This window comes from Tachyglossus aculeatus, chromosome 2, assembly GCF_015852505.1.
Source record: "Tachyglossus aculeatus isolate mTacAcu1 chromosome 2, mTacAcu1.pri, whole genome shotgun sequence".
Lineage (NCBI taxonomy): Eukaryota > Metazoa > Chordata > Mammalia > Monotremata > Tachyglossidae > Tachyglossus > Tachyglossus aculeatus.
The window spans coordinates 144,540,964-144,559,480 of record NC_052067.1 but is presented as its reverse complement, the minus strand read 5'-3'; the positions used below and the strand labels follow the sequence as shown (position 1 = coordinate 144,559,480).

Sequence of the window (18,517 nt, the reverse complement as noted above, 5' to 3'; positions counted from 1 at the left end):
GGAAGTTGTTCCGAAAAAGCGCTGCAGAGTTAAGGAATCTAGGATCCACCGTCTAATGGCAAGACTGGATGTCTAGCCCAAGGGGCTGGAAAAATTCACCTCTGTGACATCGAGTACCATTCGGTGCAACACAGGTCGGGTGTGGATGGAACAGAGGAGGAGAATTTATGTGCTTAGTACAGTGCTTTGCTCACAGTAAGCGCTCAATCAATACAATTGAATGAATGGATCGAAGGCAGTAGGATAGCAAAGAGTCATTGGTCAGTGAGGGGAAACTGGACCTCCATAAGAAGAGAGGATATATCTGTAATATTTTTATTTCTATTAATGCCTGTCTCCCCCTCTAGCCTTTAAGCTCATTGCAGGGCAGGAAATACAACCGTTTACCATTATATTTTACTCTCCCAAGCGCTTAGTACAGTGCTCCGCACACAGTAAGTGCTCAATAAATACAATTGAATGAATGAACAAACCTCGTGAACGGATATGTGAGCCCCACACAGGACAGGGACTCTGTCCAATCTGATTATCACATGCTTTGCACATGGCATGCCTTATGTCACTAAGGATTAATTATCAATTTTCTACCCCAGCATTTAGTACAGTATCTACCCCAGCACTGTATCTACCCCAGCTAAGGCTTAGTACGGTGCCTGGCATAGAGTAAGCGTTGGACAGAGACCAGTAAAATTCAATTATGGTATGTTTGAAGCCCTTACTAGGGGTCAAGCACTGTTCTAAGCCCTGGGGCAGATACAAGTTAATCAGGTCGGACAGAGTTCCTGTCTCACATGGGGCTCACGGGCTAAGTAGGAGAGAGAACAGGGATCGAATCCCCATTTTAGAGAGGAGAAAACTGAGGGACAGAGAAGTAAAAGTGGCTTGCCCAAGGTCACACAGGAGGCAAGTGACAGAGCTAGGATTAGAACCCAGGTCCTCTGATTCCCTGACATGCTCATTCCAGTAGGCCACACTGCTGATTCTTATAATTACTAATATTTGCAAACAATCTTAGTAGTCAGTGGCATTTATTGAACACTTATTGTGTGCAGAGTACTGTACCCCTCCCCATCCCCACGGCCTTACCTCCTTCCCCTCCCCACGGCACCTGTATATATGTATATATGTTTGTACGTATTTATTACTCTATTTTTTTATTTGTACATATCTATTCTATTTATTTTATTTTGTTAGTATGTTTGGTCTCTGTCTCCCCCTTTTAGACTGTGAGCCCATTGTTGGGTAGGGACCGTCTCTATATGTTGCCAACTTGTACTTCCCAAGCGCTTAGTACAGTAATCTGCACACAGTAAGTGCTCAATAAATACGACTGAATGAATGAATGAATGAATGAATGTACTAAACACTTGGAAAAACATGATACACTCCAGTTGGTAGACCCGTTCCCTGCCCAAAAGGAGCTTACAGTCTAGAGGGGGAGACAGACAGTAATATAAACGATAATAATAATTATAGTATTTGTTAAGCACTTACTATATGCCCAGCACTGTACTAAGCACTGGAGTGGATACAACCAAACTGGGTTGGACACGGTCCCTGTCCCACATTCTGGATCCTCATTTTACAGATGAAGTAGCTGAGGCCCAGAGAAGCAAAGTGGTTTCCCCAAGATCACACAGCAGACAAGTGGCAGAGCCGGAATTAGAACCCATGACCCCTGGCCCATGTCCTCCCCCTGGCCTGGAATGCCCTCCCTCCGCACATCCGCCAAGCTAGCTCTCTTCCTCCCTTCAAGGCCCTACTGAGAGCTCACCTCCTCCAGGAGGCCTTCCCACGCTGAGCCCCCTTTTTCCTCTCCTCCTCCCCATCCCCCCTGCCCTACCTCCTTCCTCTCTCCACAGCACCTGTATATATGTTTGTACAAATTTATTACTCTATTTTACTTGTACACTTTTACTATTCTATTTATTTTGTTAACGATGTGCATATAGCTATAATTCTATTTGTTCTGACGATTTTGACACCTGTCTCCATGTTTTGTTTTGTTGTCTGTCTCCCCCCTCTAGACTGTGAGCCTGTTGTTAGGTAGGGACCATCTCTATATGTTGCCAACTTGTATGTCCCAAGTGCTTAGTAGTGCTCTGCACACAGAAAGCACTCAATAAATACAATTGAATGAATGAATGAATGTTGGGTAGGGAACGTCTCTATATGTTGCTGACTTGTACGTCCCAAGCACTTAGTACAGTGCTCTGCACACAGTAAGCGCTCAATATGACTAAATGAATGAATGAATGGCAGCCAGGCCCGTGCTCTCTCCACTATACCCTGCTGCTTCTGTGGGACTGAAGGTGGGGTGAATACCAGACTCTCAAAGAGTACAGATTCATGTGCGTATGCCATGCAGAAGGGAGGGAGAGTCAGGGAAAAGAGGACTTAATCAGAAAAAAAAAAATTATTTTACTTGTACATATTTATTCTACTTATTTTATTTTGTTAATTTGTTTTGTTGTCTGTCTCCCCTTTCTAGACTGTGAGCCCACTGTTGGGTAGGGACCGTCTCTATATGATGCCAACTTGTACTTCCCAAGCGCTTAGTACAGTGCTCTGCACACAGTAAGTGCTCAATAAATACGATTGAATGAATGAATGAAAGAAGACCTCTTGGAAGAGGTGTGACCTTAACTAGACTTGGAAGGTGGAGAGAGTTATGATCCGTCACATATAGAACAGCGTGCCTTAGCGGAAAGAGCACGAGCTTGGGAGTCAGAGGACATGGGTCCTAATCCCGGTTCCGCCATTTGTCAGCTGTGTGATCTTGGGCAAGCCGCTTCACTTCTCTGGGCCTCAGTTCCCTCATCTGGAAAATGGGGATGAAGACTGTGAGCCTCACATGGGACAACCTGATCACCAGTGCTTGATACAGTGCTTGATACATAGTAAGCGCTTAACAAATACCATAATTATTACTCTTATTATAGAGAGAGAAGGAGTTCCAGGACAGAGGGAGGACGTGGGACTCCGCCCCCCTTTAGACTCCCCCCCCCTTTTAGACTCCCCCCCTTTTAGACTGTGAGCCCACTGAGATAAGATGAAATCAAAGCACAGTGAGCACACTGGTGCTAAAGGAGCAAAATGTGTGGGTGAGGCTGTTATAGGAGAGCAGTGAGGCGATACAAGGGGTTAATAATAATACTAATAATAATAATGATGGCATTTGTTAAGCGCTTACTATGTGCCAAGCACTATTTCTAAGCACTGGGGAGGATACAAGGTGATCGGGTTGTCCCACTTGGGGCTCACAGTCTTAATCCCCATTTCACAGATGAGGGAACTGAGGCCCAGAGAAGTGAAGTGACTTGCCCAAAGTCACACAGCTGACAAGTGGCGGAGATGGGATTTGAACCCTTGACCTCTGACTCCCAAGCCCATGCTCTTTCCACTGAGCCAAGCTGCTTCTCTGATTAAGCCACGCTGCTTAATCTGATTGGGGGCTTAAAGCCGATGGGGAAAAGTTTCTGTTTGAGGCCGAGGTGGACGGGCAACCGCTGGAGGGACTGGAGGAGCGGGGAAACGGTGACTGAATTTTTTTGTTTCCTTTTTGGAAAGTGATCCGGGGAGCTGGTAAGTGTGGACTGGAGCAGGAGAGAAAGGAGGCATTCTGAATTCAACCTCAAAATTCTCCATGGACCATCGAAACCCTTAAAATCGAAATATATTCATCTAAACCAATCCAGATATCCAGATGCATCCGGCTCCATTCCACACAGAGGAGCAGCATAACATAAGATGGAGCACGAGCCTGAAAGTCAGAAGGTCAAGGGTTCTAATCCCAGCTCTGCCACTTCTCTGCTGGGTGCCCTTGGGCAAGTCACTTCACTTCTCTGGGCCTCAGTTACTTCATCTGTAAAATGGGGATGGAGATTGAGAGCCCCATGTGAAACAGGGACTGTGTCCAACACGATTAACTTGTGTCCACCCCAGCGCTTAGTACAGTGCCTTGTACATAGTAAGTGCTTAACAAACACCACAATTATTATTATTATTATTAGGCTGTAACTTGCAGGAAAAAAGGCTCAAACAAAACCCTTTCTTTTGATCCTTGAATTTCCAGCCCACCCAGAACTACCCAACAAAGATTTCCTTTGAGGAAACGCTACCACACATTCTCTGACAATGAGAACATAACCGTGCTTCCAGTTCTAAAGTGAAAGATGAAAGCCAATGGTTGTTAAATACAGTTTGTTCACTGTCATCCCTTTTCGAAAAATGGCAATTGGCTAATTCATAAAAATACCCAATAACTCTCCTTATCAGTCATATGAGAGGTTGTTCTACAGAGGTTGGTGACTTGCCATTTTCCATCTCCGTGAGAAAAGCCAACCGAAAAAAAAAAAGGGTATGGAGCACTACAGAGAGAAACAACGGTGCGGAATCGGGCTGCAGAATTTCCACCTCGGAAGATCTTTCAGCCCAGAATAGATTTCCGTGTGCCTGGAATATGCTGTGTAACCTAGCACCCTCCTACAGTGGGATCCATGTGGGATGGGAATCGTGTCCAATATAAGTGGTGAATCCACCCTGGCTCTTAGCACAGTGCCTTGGCACATGATGAGCACTTGACAAATCCCAAATTATTATTATTACGGTCAGAGGCAAGGAACCCCACGGTAAAGGACCCTTGTCCAGAGAAGCAGCAAATTCTCATGGTTAAAGCATGGGCCTGGGTTCTAATCCCCGGATCCACCACCTGTCTGCTGTGTGACCTTGAGCAAGTCACTTGACTTGTCTGTGCCCCAGTTACCTTATCTGAAAAATGGGGCTTAACCCCACAAGCCCCACATGGGACATGGATTGGGTCCCACCTGATTACCTTGTATCTACCTCTGCGCTTTGTACAGTGCTTGGCACATAGTAAGCATTTAACAAGTACCACAATTATGATGATGATGGTTTTGCGAAGCACTTACTATGTGCCATGGCTGTTCTAAGCACTGAGGAAGATACAAGGTAATCAGGTTGTCCTAAGTGGGGCTCACAGTCTTAATCCCCATTTTACAGATGAGGTAACTGAGGCACAGAGAACCTAAGTGACTTGTCCAAATTATCATTATGGAAGAATAAACCAGAATAAACCAGGCCGTTTGTATGGATTTGTCTCTTGCCTCACAATAATAATAATAATTATTATGGTATTTGTTGAGCGCTTACTATGTGCCAAGCACTGTTCTAAGCGCTGGGGTTGATACAAGGTGAGCAGGTTGTCCCACGTGGGGCTTACAGTTTTAATCCCCATTTTACAGATGAGGTCACTGAGGCATAGAGAAGTGAAGTGACTTGCCCAAAGTCACACTGCTGATAAATGGCGGAGCGGGATTAGAACCCACGACCTCTGACTCTCAAGCCCGGGCTCTTTCCACTGAGCCATGATACTAAACTGTAAACTCCTTGTGGGCAGGGATCTGTACAACTCTATCAAACTGCATGTTCTCAAGTACTTAGTATATAGTACTCTGAATACAGTAAGCACTCAGTAGATACCACTGATTGATTGAACTCTTCCTCAGTGTAATTTCTTAAATCTCCAATCCATTTGTTTTCCAAACTGAAGCATGCGTATGTTTGTATAGATGTCCTTCATTAAGGCACCCTGAATATATATGAATATTATATAATAATGACGATATTTGTTAAGTGCTTACTACGTGCCAGGCACTGTTCTAAGTGCTGAGGTGGATACTAGCAAATCGGGTTCAGCACAGTCCCTGTCCCCTCTGGGGCTCACAGTCTCAATCCCCATTTACAGAGGAGGGAACCGAGGCCCAGAGAAGTGAAATGACTTGCCTAAGGTCACACAGCAGACCAGTGGTGGAGCTGGGATTAGAATCCAGGTCCTTCTGATTCCCAGGCCCTATCCTCTACATCAGACCGGTGGTGGAGCTGGGATTAGAACCCAGATCCTTCTGATTCCCAGGCCCTTTCCTCCAGGCCACGTGGCTAACGTGAGCGGAAGAAATGGCCTCCAACATCCCTTTATCCCTGGCTTCTGACCAAGATTCGGTACAGGTGAGGATCCACTCCCACTGAAGGGCAATCTGCTTCTGGCCACAGAGAATAGTTAAATGTCATGTTGTATTTCTATGACCGGTCAGCAGCAGTGAGTTAATGGACCCAAACGTGCTACTGACCGGCTTGCAGAGATTTCCTCTCTTTTGGGAGCCGGGACACGTCTGCCTGCGTGGAGGGGCCAGCAGTTCCATGTTCTGGAAGCTCGCCTTCCAGCCAAAGGGATTAAAGCAGGATTTATCACACTCAAGGAAGAAGAGCAGTGGCTTTAAAGCAGTCCATCACCTTGCCCCCTCCTACCTCACCTCGCTTCTCTCCTACAACCCAGCCCACACTTCTTGCTCCTCTGGTGCTAACCTTCTCACTGTGCCTTGTTCATTCATTCATTCAATCGCATTTATTGAGTGCTTACTGTGTGCAGAGCACTGTACTAAGCGCTTGGGACATACAAGTCGGCAACATATAGAGACGGCCCCTACCCGACAATGGGCTCACAGTCTAGAAGGGGTAGATGGACAACAAAACAAAACAAAACATGTAGACGGGTGTCAAAATCATCAGAGCAAATAGAATTAAAGCTAAATGCACATCGTTAACAAAATTAATAGAATAGTAAATATGTACAAGTAAAACAGAGTAATAAATCTGTACAAATATATATACAAGTGCTGTGGGGAGGGGAAAGAGGTAGGGCGGGGGGGATGGGGAGGAGGAGAGGAAAAAGGGGGCTCAGGCTCATTCTCGCCTGTCCCACCGTCGAACCCTGGCCCATGTCCTGTCCTGCCTCTGGCCTGGAATAATAATAATAATAATAATAATAATAATAATAATAATAATAATAGCATTTATTAAGCACTTACTATGTGCAAAGCACTGTTCTAAGTGCTAGGGAGGTTACAAGGCAATCAGGTTGTCCCACAGGGGGCTCACAGTCTTAATCCCCATTTTACAGATGAGGTAACTGAGGCCAAGAGAAGTGAAGTGACTTGCCCAAAGTCACACAGCTGACAATTGGCGGAGCTGGGATTTGAACCCATGACCTCTGACTCCAAAGCCCATGCTCTTTCCACGGAGCCACGCTGCTTCTCTAGACTGTGAGCCCCATGTGGGACAACCTGATCACCTTGTATCCACCCCCAGCCATTAGAACAGTGCTTTGCACATAGTAAGCGCTTAACCAATACCATCATTAGATATTAGACTGTTATTATTAAGAATCTCAAGGCTCAAAGGATCCTGGGAGGAGTCACGTGGGAGAATCAATCAATCAATCGTATTTATTGAGCGCTTACTGTGTGCAGAGCACTGTACTAAGCGCTTGGGCAGTACAAGTTGGCAACATATAGAGACGGTCCCTACCCAACAGTGGGCTCACAGTCTAGAAGGGGGAGACAGAGAACAAAACCAAACATATTAATAAAAGATGGCCAGAGAAACGTGGGGCCGTGATACCATGGCCCACAGTGGGTGAGGTCATCAGTGTTCTAGTTTTAGGGCTCTTCACGTCCCCTCCCCACTGTTGCGCCTAAGGTGGGAACTGGTTAGATTCCTGCTTTTGTCCGGAATGGAGGGGGCAAGAACCCCTCAGCAGGGGCAGTTTGGCGACAGTTTGGCAGTGGACGAAGAACCTCCCAATCACCAGCACCCCGGCTGAACAGATTTGGCCATGGAGGTTCTGTCACAGTTGGAGAAGAAGAAGAAAGAAGAAGGAAGAAAGAAGAAAGAAGAAGGAGAAGGAGAAGAAGGAGGAGGAGGAGGAGGAGGAGGAGGAGGAGGAGGAGGAGGAGGAGGAGGAGGAGGAGGAGGAGGAGGAGAAGAAGAAGGAGAAGGAGAAGGAGAAGGAGAAGGAGAAGAAGAAGGAAGAAGAAGAAAGAAGAAGGAAAAGGAGAAGGAGAAGGAGAAGAAGGAGGAGGAGGAGGAGGAGAAGAAGGAGAAGAAGGAGAAGAAGGAGAAGGAGAAGAAGGAGAAGAAGAAAGAAGGAGAAGGAGAAGAAGAAGAAGAAGAAGAAGAAGAAGAAGAAGAAGAAGAGAAAAGAAGAGAAGAAGAAGAAGAAGAAGAAGAGAAAAGAAGAGAAGAAGAAGAAGAAGAAGAAGAAAGAAGAAGAAGAAGAAGAAGAAGAAGAAGAAAAAGAAGAAAAAGAAGAAAAAGAATAAAAAGAAGAAAAAGAAGAAAAAGAAGAAAAAGAAGAAAAAGAAGAAAAAGAAGAAAAAGAAGAAAAAGAAGAAAAAGAAAAAGAAGAAAAAGAAGAAAAAGAAGAAAGAAGAAAGAAGAAGAAGAAGAAGAAGAAGAAGCAGCAGCAGCAGCAGCAGCAGCGTGGTTCAGTGGGAAGAGCCCGGGCTTGGGAGTCAGAGGTCATGGGTTCTAATCCCGGCTCTGCCTTGTGCCAGCTGTGTGACCTTGGGCAAGTCACTTAACTTCTCTGTGCCTCAGTTACCTCAGATCTGTAAAATGGGGATGAAGACTGCGAGCCCCACAAGGGACAACCTGATTGCCTTGTACGTATCCCAGCGCTTAGAACATTGCTTTGCACATAGTCAGCGCTTAACGAATACCAACATTATTGTTAAGCGCTTAGTACAGTGCTCTGCACACAGTAAGCGCTCAATAAATACGATTGATGATGAAGAAGAATGGTATTTTTTAAGCGCTTACTATGTGCCAAGCCCTGTTCTGATAATACTGATAATACTGATAATACTGATAATAACAGTATTTGTTAAGCACTTATATGTCAGGCACTGCACTAAGCACTGGGGTGGATACAGGCAAATCATTCATTCATTCATTTAATCGTATTTATTGAGCGCTGACTGTGTGCAGAGCACTGTACTAAGTGCTTGGGAAGTACAAGTTGGCAACATATAGGGACGGTCCCTACCCAACAGTGGGCTCACATCTAGGAGGGGGAGACAGAGAACAAAGCAAAACATATTAATAAAATAAATATGTACAAGTAAAATAAATAAATAAATCAGGTTGAACACAGTCTCTGACCCATGTGGGACTCACAGTCTCAATCCCCGTTTTACAGATGAGGTAACTGAGGCCCAGAGAAGTTAAGTGACTTGCCCAAAGTCACACAGCTGACGAGTGACAGAGCTGGGATTAGAACCCATGACCTCTGGCTCCCAAGCCCGGCCTCTTTCCACTGAGTCACGCTGCTTCTCAGATCAGATCTCAGATCACGCTGCTTCTGCAAAGCAGAGTTACCATGGCCGCTGGGTCTCGTGTGGTCACAGCTGGATTAGATGGTTTCTTAGCCGGTTTCTGGGTCTTTTAACCCGTTTTAGACCCGACACCCTTAGTCAAAGCTACAAACGGGACATCCCACGATTTCCTCAGTCTTTACTGGATGGGCAAGCCAATCATTAATAATGACAATGGGTTTTGTTAAGTGCCCAGTTTGAGTCAAGCACCATGCTAAGGTCTGGGGTAGGTTCAATACAAGCAGATGGGACACAGATCTTGTCCTTCATAGGACTCACAGTTTGAGGGGGAAAGAAGAACATTCATTTAATACCCATTTTACAGATGAGGAAACTGAGGCACAGAGAAGTTAAGCGACTGTCCTAACAGTCACACAGATGGCAAGTGGCGGAGCCAGGACGAGACAATAATAATAATAATAGTAATTTTGGTATTTGTTACATGCTTACCACGTGCCAAGCACTGTTCTAAGTGCTGGGGTAGATACAAGGTAACCTGGTTTTCCCATGTGGGGCTCACAGTCCTCATCCCCATTTTACATATGAGGTAACTGAGGCACAGAGAAGTTAAGTGACTTGCCCAAGGTCACAGAGCAAACAAGCAGTGGAGCCGGGATTGGAACCCACGTCCTCTGATTCCCAAGCCGGTGCTCTTGCCACTCGGTCATGTAGATCACCCGGTTCTCTGAATCCCAGGCTCTTTGGAGCCTGGGCTTGGGAGACAGAGGTCATGGGTTCAAATCCCATCTCTGCCAATTGTCAGCTGTGTGACTTTGGGCAAGTCACTTCACTTCTCTGTGCCTCGGTTACCTCATCTGTAAAATGAGGATTAAGACCGTGAACCCCCCGTGGGACAACCTGATCACCTTGTAACCTCCCCAGCATTTAGAACACTGCTTTGCATGTAGTAAGTGCTTAATAAATGCTATTATTATTATTATTTCCATCAGACAAAGTCACAGTGATGTATCTGGTTCAAATCTCTGCAAGTGATTTTTTCCAGGGACTCAAGGGGCATGTTTGAAACATCCTACCTTCCATCCCACCACTGGCTATGTAGTCCTCCTCCATGACAGAAGAGCCCCTTCCTCTCTGTTCAAACTGCTACCACATTAATGCAAGCACTTATCCTACCCACCTGGATTATTCTATCAGCCTCCTTGCTGACCTCCCAGCCTCCTGTCTCTCCCCACTCCAGTCCATACCCCATTCTGCTGCTTGGGTCATTTTCCTTCAAAAACGTTCAGACCATGTTTCCCCACTCCTCAAGAAACTCCAGTGGTCGCCCAGCCACCTTCACATCAAACAAAAACTCCTCACCATGGGCTTTAAAGCTCTCCATCACCTTGCCCCCTCCTACCTCACCTTGCTACTCTCCTACTACGACCCAGCCCGCTCACTTCGTTCCTCTAATGCTAACCTTCTCACTGTCCCTCCATCTCATCTATCTCTCCACCAACCTCTCGCCCACATCCTACCTCTGGCCTCGAATGACCTCCCTCCTCCTACCAATCAATCAATCAATCGTATTTATTGAGCGCTTACTGTGTGCAGAGCACTGTACTAAGCACTTGGGAAGTACAAGTTGGCAACATATAGAGACGGTCCCTACCCAACAGTGGGCTCACAGTCTAAAAGACAGACAGATAGAAGTCTATCAGACAGATAATTGCTCTCCCCACCACTTCAAAGCCTCATTGAAGGCACATCTCCTCCTCCAAGAAGCCTTCCCTGACTGCTCCCTCTTCTCCCACTCCCTTCTGCACCACTCTGACTTGCTCCTTCCCTCGTCCTCCCCCCCATCGCCACAGCAAATATGTCTAGATCGACAATTTATTTATTTATATTAATGTCTGTCTCCCCCTCTAGACTGTGAGCTCATTGTGGGCAGGAATATGTCTGTTGTTCTACTGTACGCTCCCAAACATTTAGTACAGTTCTTTGCACACAGTCAGCGCTCAATAAATACGATTGAATGAATGAATGAAAGAGAGCAGAAACTCTACCCCAAACCTTAAAGCATCTTGAACAAGCTGGAAATTTCATTCCCCGACATTTCTCCAATGCCAAACACTGCACTAAGCACTGGTGAAGGTACAAGATAATCAGGTTGGTGGATAGCATCTGTATGTTTGTACAGATTTATTACCCTATTTATTTTACTTTTACATATTTACTATTCCATTTTTGTCAATGATGTGCATCTAGCTTTACTTTTATTTATTCTGATGACTTGACACCTGACCACATGTTTTGTTTTGTTGTCTGTCTCCCCCTTTTAGACTGTGAGCCCACTGTTGGTTAGGGACTATCTCTATATGTTGCCAACTTGTACTTCCCAAGCACTTAGTACAGTGCTCTGCACACAGTAAGTGCTCAATAAATACGATTGAATGAATGAATGAATGAATACAGTCCCTGTCGCACATGAGCTTAAAGGCTAATTAAGAGAGAGAAGAGGTGTTTAATCCCCATTTTACAGAAGAGGAAACTGAGGCACAGAGAAGGGACGCGACTCACCCGAGACCACACAACAGACACGCGACAGAGCCGGAATTAGAACCCAGGTCCTCTGACTTCCAGTCCTGTGCTCTTTCCAGTAGGCAACACTACTTCTTCTTAATACACGACTGTCAAACCAACTCCTATTTATCTCCTCTGGCAGTAAAACAAATTATAAGAGTAACAGATGAAAAAAACTGTACACGTCTTGCCCCAAAATCTCCTTTCGCAAGACTATTCCTATAGCAGCCCCCTGGACCCAAGGTCTGAAAGGATTTAAGCTGGACCATTTAAGAAACAGGTGAAGGGAGAGAAAAAGAGCAAGAAAAAATAGAAGGCAAGAAGAATTATGAATATGACTTATTGCACTGTTCCTGCCACCACTGATTTCCCACCTCAGGTATGGATTTTTTTCAATCTATCTGCAGGGCTTAATTATAGGCCCATAGTGGTACATTATAAATTTCCCACGAGTAAATAAAGTCTCCCTTTCCACAGTCCTCACTCAGCCAGTTCTACAGGAAATATTATAGCAAAAGACTGATTCCTCGCGCTTCCCACAGAAAGCTCTTAAAACCTGGACAACACGTGTAAAGTGATAGAAAATTGGACATCACTGAAATTAGCTAAGAGGGATGTCTGCGGACTCCTCTCCGTTTTCAAATTCACAAAGGTCCGTGCCCCAAAAACACATTTAATGTGGAAAACCTGTTATCCAGCAGCTATTAGTCCATTTCGGCATGAGGATGTGGGGCAAACCATAAAAATAAATTCATATAAAATCAATTTAATTGTCCCACATTGCAGTACCATAAATTGGCTTCTTTTTCCTTCCCTATAGTGACGAAAATGACTTAGCACCTATTTCAACAGGCACTACAGATGTACAAAATCCACTAAAGTGTGCACAGCACTAAGGCTGAAAATACCGTATCACGACCACCTATGAGAAAATACACCCCGTAACAGCTTAGAGTCAAATATTTCAAATTTCCTTCAAAACATGGTTCAGTACTTGGGCTCGGGAGAACAAACGTCCTTCAAACATAAACCTAAATACATGGCGTGAGACGAGCAAAAATACCCACGGTTGTTCACTGCCAGCTCAGTTTTGGTAAATACGACGTGTTATTCTATTACCGTTACCGAGCTCGTGTTCTAATTTCAGTAAGTCCCTTGGCTGATGAGGTAGTTGTTTTTAATACCGTGACTTCTACATATTTTAAAATCTCATTCCTGATAGGAATCCGTCTGTCAGACTAAAAGGCCCTCTATTGGCGTCTGACTGACGAGGCTAGTCACGAGACATCAGCCAGCCATTATTCTTTATCCCAACTCAACGCGATCTTTCCCTTCCTTCCTTTTTTCCACCTTTTTTTGATCCCGATCACATCCTATTTGTATAAGTTCTTGGGTTGGTTTCCTGCATCAGCAAAGCAGTGTTGATCTGGGCAGTCAACATCAAAAGCATTCTTCATAACATAACCAACATCCTCTCCTGTTTTCCCATCTTTCAAATCCACAACACTGATCTCGTACATGCTGTCTCATCAGATTTGGGAAGAGCTTGGGATTCCTTGAAAATCACATTTAGTGGGGGGGAGGGTGGTTCCTGTCACTAAACAGATGAAGGAAGGCTCGTCCTCAAGCCTCTACTCGCCAGATTCAAATATCTCAACTACCGCTCTGTCCTTCGGCAATAGGCGGTAGTTTATTGTATTCGGGCATCCATTAACAAATCAAACCTTATAAGAAAAAGAAAACACAGCGTTGTTACCGCACACTGAATAATGACCAGCCCCAAATCTGCTGTTTTTCCAGACCTTTTTGTGTCAATTTGGCAAGATGGTAAAACCATCTGAGTAAAATGGTGTTCATTTTGCCCCGAGAAAGAAAGCACCTTCCTTTCTTTCAACATATTTTAGAAAAAGGCTCTGATGATAGAGAATTTTCCTTGAGCCCGAACTCCAGATCTGAATCTACTGATAAATTTCCCGGAGAAAGTTAAACTGTATTATTATGCACATATATGCCTGTCTGTCTACAAATTAAAAACTCACCTCTTTATTTTTTGCATCAGTGAGAACGGACCTAGGCTAGCTAGCCCCTAAAAAGACCTGGTAAGTGACAAATCCCAATAACAGGTTATTGTTGAATGGAAAAACCTAGGCAAGTTTCTGTTTGATTTATATATTTACCTAATGATTTTCTTTAATACGATTGGAATGATATCACCCAGTTAGGTGCCACCAAAGCTATATACCATCCCTGGGTCATTCAGGTCTTCCATCCTCCAGTTCAAACTCACTTAAAATGAAAAGCAACCTTTGACAAATACCAATGGGTCAAAATTCATTTTCCCGAAGCCACCGACCCACAAGTTTAATTTTCATTGCTCAGGGTCCTCTCGCCAATGAATCAGAGATGCAGAGTGGCCTAATGGATAGAGCACGGATCTGGGAGTCCTAAGGATCCGGGTTCTAATCCCGACTCAGTCAATCATCTGCTGTGTGACCTTGGGCAAGTCGCTCCACTTCTCTGTGCCTCAGTTCCCTCCTCTGTCAAATGGGAACTGAGAGTGTGAGCCCCATGAGGAACGAGGACTGCGTCGAACCTCATCGGTTTATATCTACCCCAGCACTTAGCACAGCACCTGGCACATAGTAAGCACTTAAATGCCGTTTAAAAAAAATCATGGCTACCCCCCTAATTGGCCTGTCTTAGTGTCAACAAAGCATCTTGGTTTGTTTACCAGTGATCCCGAAGAGTGGTGATGACAGTTTCAAGCAAAGGTACACTCCTCTACCTCCCCCCAATAAACATTGGTGTTTGTGTGTTTGTTTGTTTTTTAGTTGTTGCTTTCTTCCATTACCACCTTTTTGGGGTCTTTGCACTGGCGTTAAGTTTGGGGGGCCTCAGGTGCAACTGAGATCTTTTCAGTTGTGAAGGTGTTGTCCCCAGACACAATCCCCTCGCATGAAGCAACATGGCAGAGCGGATAGCGTCCGGGCCTGGGAATCAGAAGGTCGTGGATTCTAATCCCGGCTCCGGCACTGGACTGCTGGGTGGCCTTGGGCAAGTCACTTCACTACTCTGGGCCTCAGTTACCTCATCTGTTAAATGGGGATTGAGGCTATGAGCCCCAGGCGGGATTGAGACAGTGAGCCCCGATTTGCTTGTACCCACCCCGGTGCTTGGTACACTGCCTCACACATAGTAAGCGCCTAACTAATGCCGCCATCATCATCATCATCATCATGATTACTCCTGTGAAATACGGAACGTGCCAGGACCACTGCGACTTGAGCAAGCGGAAGGTTTGTCAAGTTTTGATTTCACCCCCATACTGGACCCAATTAATAACCCTCCAGGACATCCCTCATAACTCACGATGTCAGATCACGCAGTGGCTCTACAAGACCCCCTCTCCCCCGCCAAATAATGGATTCTTTATCATTTTTTGCTTCGGTCTGTATCCAGGATAGACGCCTTTCTCCCCTTCCCCGCTTTTTCCTGATTTCTTCCTCCTTTCCAGGAGGGATGAAGACAGGGAGGAGGGATGTGGGGGACCCCCCCCCACCAACCAGAAGGCGGAGGGAGGGATGTAGGGGTGAGGTGGGGGACTGTCTCCCATTTTCTATACTGGACCCGGTTGTTGGGTAGGGACCATCACTGTTGCTGACTTGTTCTTTCCAAGTGCTTAGTACAGTGTTCTGCATACTGTAAGCGCTTAATAAATACCATTGAATGAATGAATGAATAGAAGGCAAGGGGGGATGCAGGGGTGGGGCAAGGGACTCTCCAGAAGGGGGGGGGGGGGTCCCAGAAGGCTGGGGGTGGATGGGGGACCCTCCAGAAGACAGGGGGTACGTAGGGGATGGGATGGGGGATGCCCAGAAGGCTGGGATGGACCCCCAGAAGGTCGGGGGGTGGGAGACACATCGAGATGGTGGGGGGGGGGGGGGGAGATGACCCCAGAAGGTAGGGAGGGGTGAGGGGGACCCCCTAGAAGAGAGGGGGAGTAAGGAGGGGGTGGGGGAGATACCCAGAAAGCTGGGAGGGACCCCAAGAGGCAGGAGGAGTATGGAGGGTGTGGGGGGACCTCAAGAAGGCAGGGGGAATATGAAGGGTGTGGGGATGCCCAGAAGGCTGGGGGAGAACCCCTAAAAGGCAGGGGGAGTATGGAGGGGGTGGGGGGGATGCCCAGAAGGGTGGGGGAGATGCCTCCAGAAGGCAGGGGAATACGGGAGAGGGTGATGCCCAGAAGGATGGGGGGGATGCCTCCAGAAGGCAGGGGGAGTATGGAGGGACTGGGGGAGGGGTGCCCAGAAGGATGGGGGGGGCATCTCCAGAAAGCAGGGGAATATTGAAGGGGTGGGGGGATGTCCAGAAGGCTGAGGGGACCCCCAGAAGGAAGGGGAGAGGTGGGGGACCCTCAGAAGACAGGGGGAGTTTGGAGGGGGTGGAGGATGGAGTATGTAAGGGGTGGGAGATGCCTAGAAGGCTGGGGGGTGTCACCTCTATTAGGCAGGGGGAGTATGGAGGGGGTGGGGGGCATGCCCAGAAGACAGGGGGAGTATGGAGGGGGTGGAGGGATGCCCAGACGGCTGGAGGGGAACCCCAAAAAGGCAGGGGGAGTATGGAGGGGGTCGGGGGGATGCCCAGAAGGATGGGGGGGACGCCTCCAGAAGGCAAGGGGAGTATGGAGGGTGTGGGGGGAGATGCCCAGAAGGATGCGGGGGGACACCTCCAAAAGGCAGGGTGAGTACGGAGGGAACGGGGGGGATGCCCAGAGGGACGGGGGGGAGGTGGGGGACCCCCATAAGAGAGGGGAAGTATGGAGGGGGTGGGGGATGGAGTATGGAGGGGGTAGGGGAGATGTCCAGAAGGCTGGGGGGCACACCTCCAGAAGGCAGGGGGAGTATGGAGGGGGTGGGGGAGATGTCCAGAAGGCTTGGGGGGGGGGGGGGCACCTCCAGAAGGCAAGGGGAATGGGGGGGTGCCCAGAAAGATGGAGGAGACGCCTCCAGAAGGCAGGGGGAGTATAGAGGGGTGCCTAGAAGGCTGGGGGGGAGAGAGAGTGGGGGTGGGGTGGGGGAGACGCCCCCAGAAGGCGGGGCGGGGGGGGCGGTCGGTCACCTCCTTGAGCTGGTCGAGCTCCCGCTTGAGCCGGTCGTGCTGGGCGTCGAGCTGGTCGTAGTGGTGCTGGAGCGTGAGCTTCTCCTCCAGGACGGCCAGCCCGTACTCGGCCGCCTGCAGCTTCTCCTGCGTGGTCTCGGCCAGCTCCCGGCTCAGCCGCCCGATCTCCGCCTCGTACTGCGCCGCCGACCGCCCGCCCGGGGGGCACCCGCACGGCCCGGACCCCGCCATCCGCGGGGGGGGGACCCCCGCCCCCCGCCCCCGCCCCCGGGGACACGGGGACACGGGGGGAACCCCGGGACGCGGCGAGGAGGAGGAGGAGGAGAGGGACAGGGACAGGGAGAGGTGAGGAGGAGAGGGAGAGAGGAGAGGGAGAGGAGGAGGAGGAGGGGGGAGGAGGAGGAGCTGGAGGAGGAGGAGCTGGAGGAGGAGGAGGAGGAGGAGCTGGAGGAGGAGGAGGGGAAGGAGAGGGAGAGGAGGAGGGGGAAGGGGAGGGGGAAGGAGAGGGAGAGGGAGAGGGGGAAGGAGAGGGAGAGGGAGAGGGGGAAGGAGAGGGAGAGGAGAGGGAGAGGAGGAGGAGGGGGAGGAGGAGGAGAAGGAGGAGGAGAAGAGGGAGAGGAGGAGAGGGAGAGGAGGAGGAGAAGGAGAGGGGGAGGAGGAGGGGGAGGAGAGGGGGAGGAGGAAGGGGAGGAGGAGAAGAAGAGGAGAGGGAGGGGAGAGGGAGGGGGAAGGGGAGAGGGAGGGGGAAGGGGAGAGGGAGGGGGAGAGGGAGGGGGAGAAGAAGAGAAGGGGGAGAGGAGAGGGAGAGGGGGAGGAGGAGCTGGAGGAGGAGGAGAGGAGGAGGAGAGGGAGAGGAGGAGGAGAGGGAGAGGAGGAGGAAAGGGAGAGGAGGAGGAGGGGGGAGGAGAAGGAGAGGGGGAGAGGAGAAGGAGAGGGAGAGGAGGAGAAGGAGAGGGGGAGGGGGAGGAGGAGAAGGAGGAGGAGGAGAGGGAGGAGGGGGAGAGAAGGAGGAGGAGGAGAAGGAGGGGGGAGAGGGGGGAGGGGGAGGAGGGGGAGAGGAGGAGGAGGGGGAGAGGAGGGGGAGAGGAGGAGGAGGAGGGGGGGAGGGGGGGAGAGGAGGAGGAGGAGGAGGAGGAGGGGGAGGAGGAGGAGGAGGAGGAGGAGGAGGGGGAGAGGAGGAGGAGGAGGGGGGGAGGGGGGAGAGGAGGAGGAGGAGGAGGAGGAGGGGGAGGAGGAGGAGGAGGAGGAGGAGGAGGAGGCACTGCGGGATAGCCCGCTCGGCAGCCCCGCCCCTCGTGCTGCAGCCCCGCCCCTTCATTCATTCACTCAATCGTATTTATTCATTCATTCATTCAATCGTATTTGTTGAGCGCTTACTAAGCTACTGGCCTAAGCGCTTCGGAAGAACAAGCTGGCAACGTCTAGCGACGGTCCCTATTCATTCAGTCGCATTGATTGGGCACTTACTGTGTGCAGGGCATTGTACTTAGCGCTTCGGAAGGACAAGTTGGCAACATTCATTCATTCAATCGTACTTATTGACCTCCTGCTTGCCAAATCCAACGGCTCCTACTCTGTCCTAATCCTCCTCGACCTCTCAGCTGCCTTTGACACTGTGGACCACCCCCTTCTCCTCAACACGT

General features: G+C 48.6%; 1 protein-coding gene across 1 annotated transcript in view; it reads right to left on the bottom strand.

Moving 5' to 3' along the window:
• The window catches only part of BICD1 (BICD cargo adaptor 1), a 319,012-nt gene extending 301,907 nt beyond the window's left edge, over positions 1-17,105 (bottom strand). Inside the window, exon 1 of the mRNA XM_038765206.1 lies at positions 16,875-17,105. Within this exon, the coding sequence (XP_038621134.1) occupies positions 16,875-17,105 (231 nt within the window). The remainder of the gene's footprint in view (positions 1-16,874) is intronic.
• Between the last annotated feature and the right edge of the window lie 1,412 nt (positions 17,106-18,517).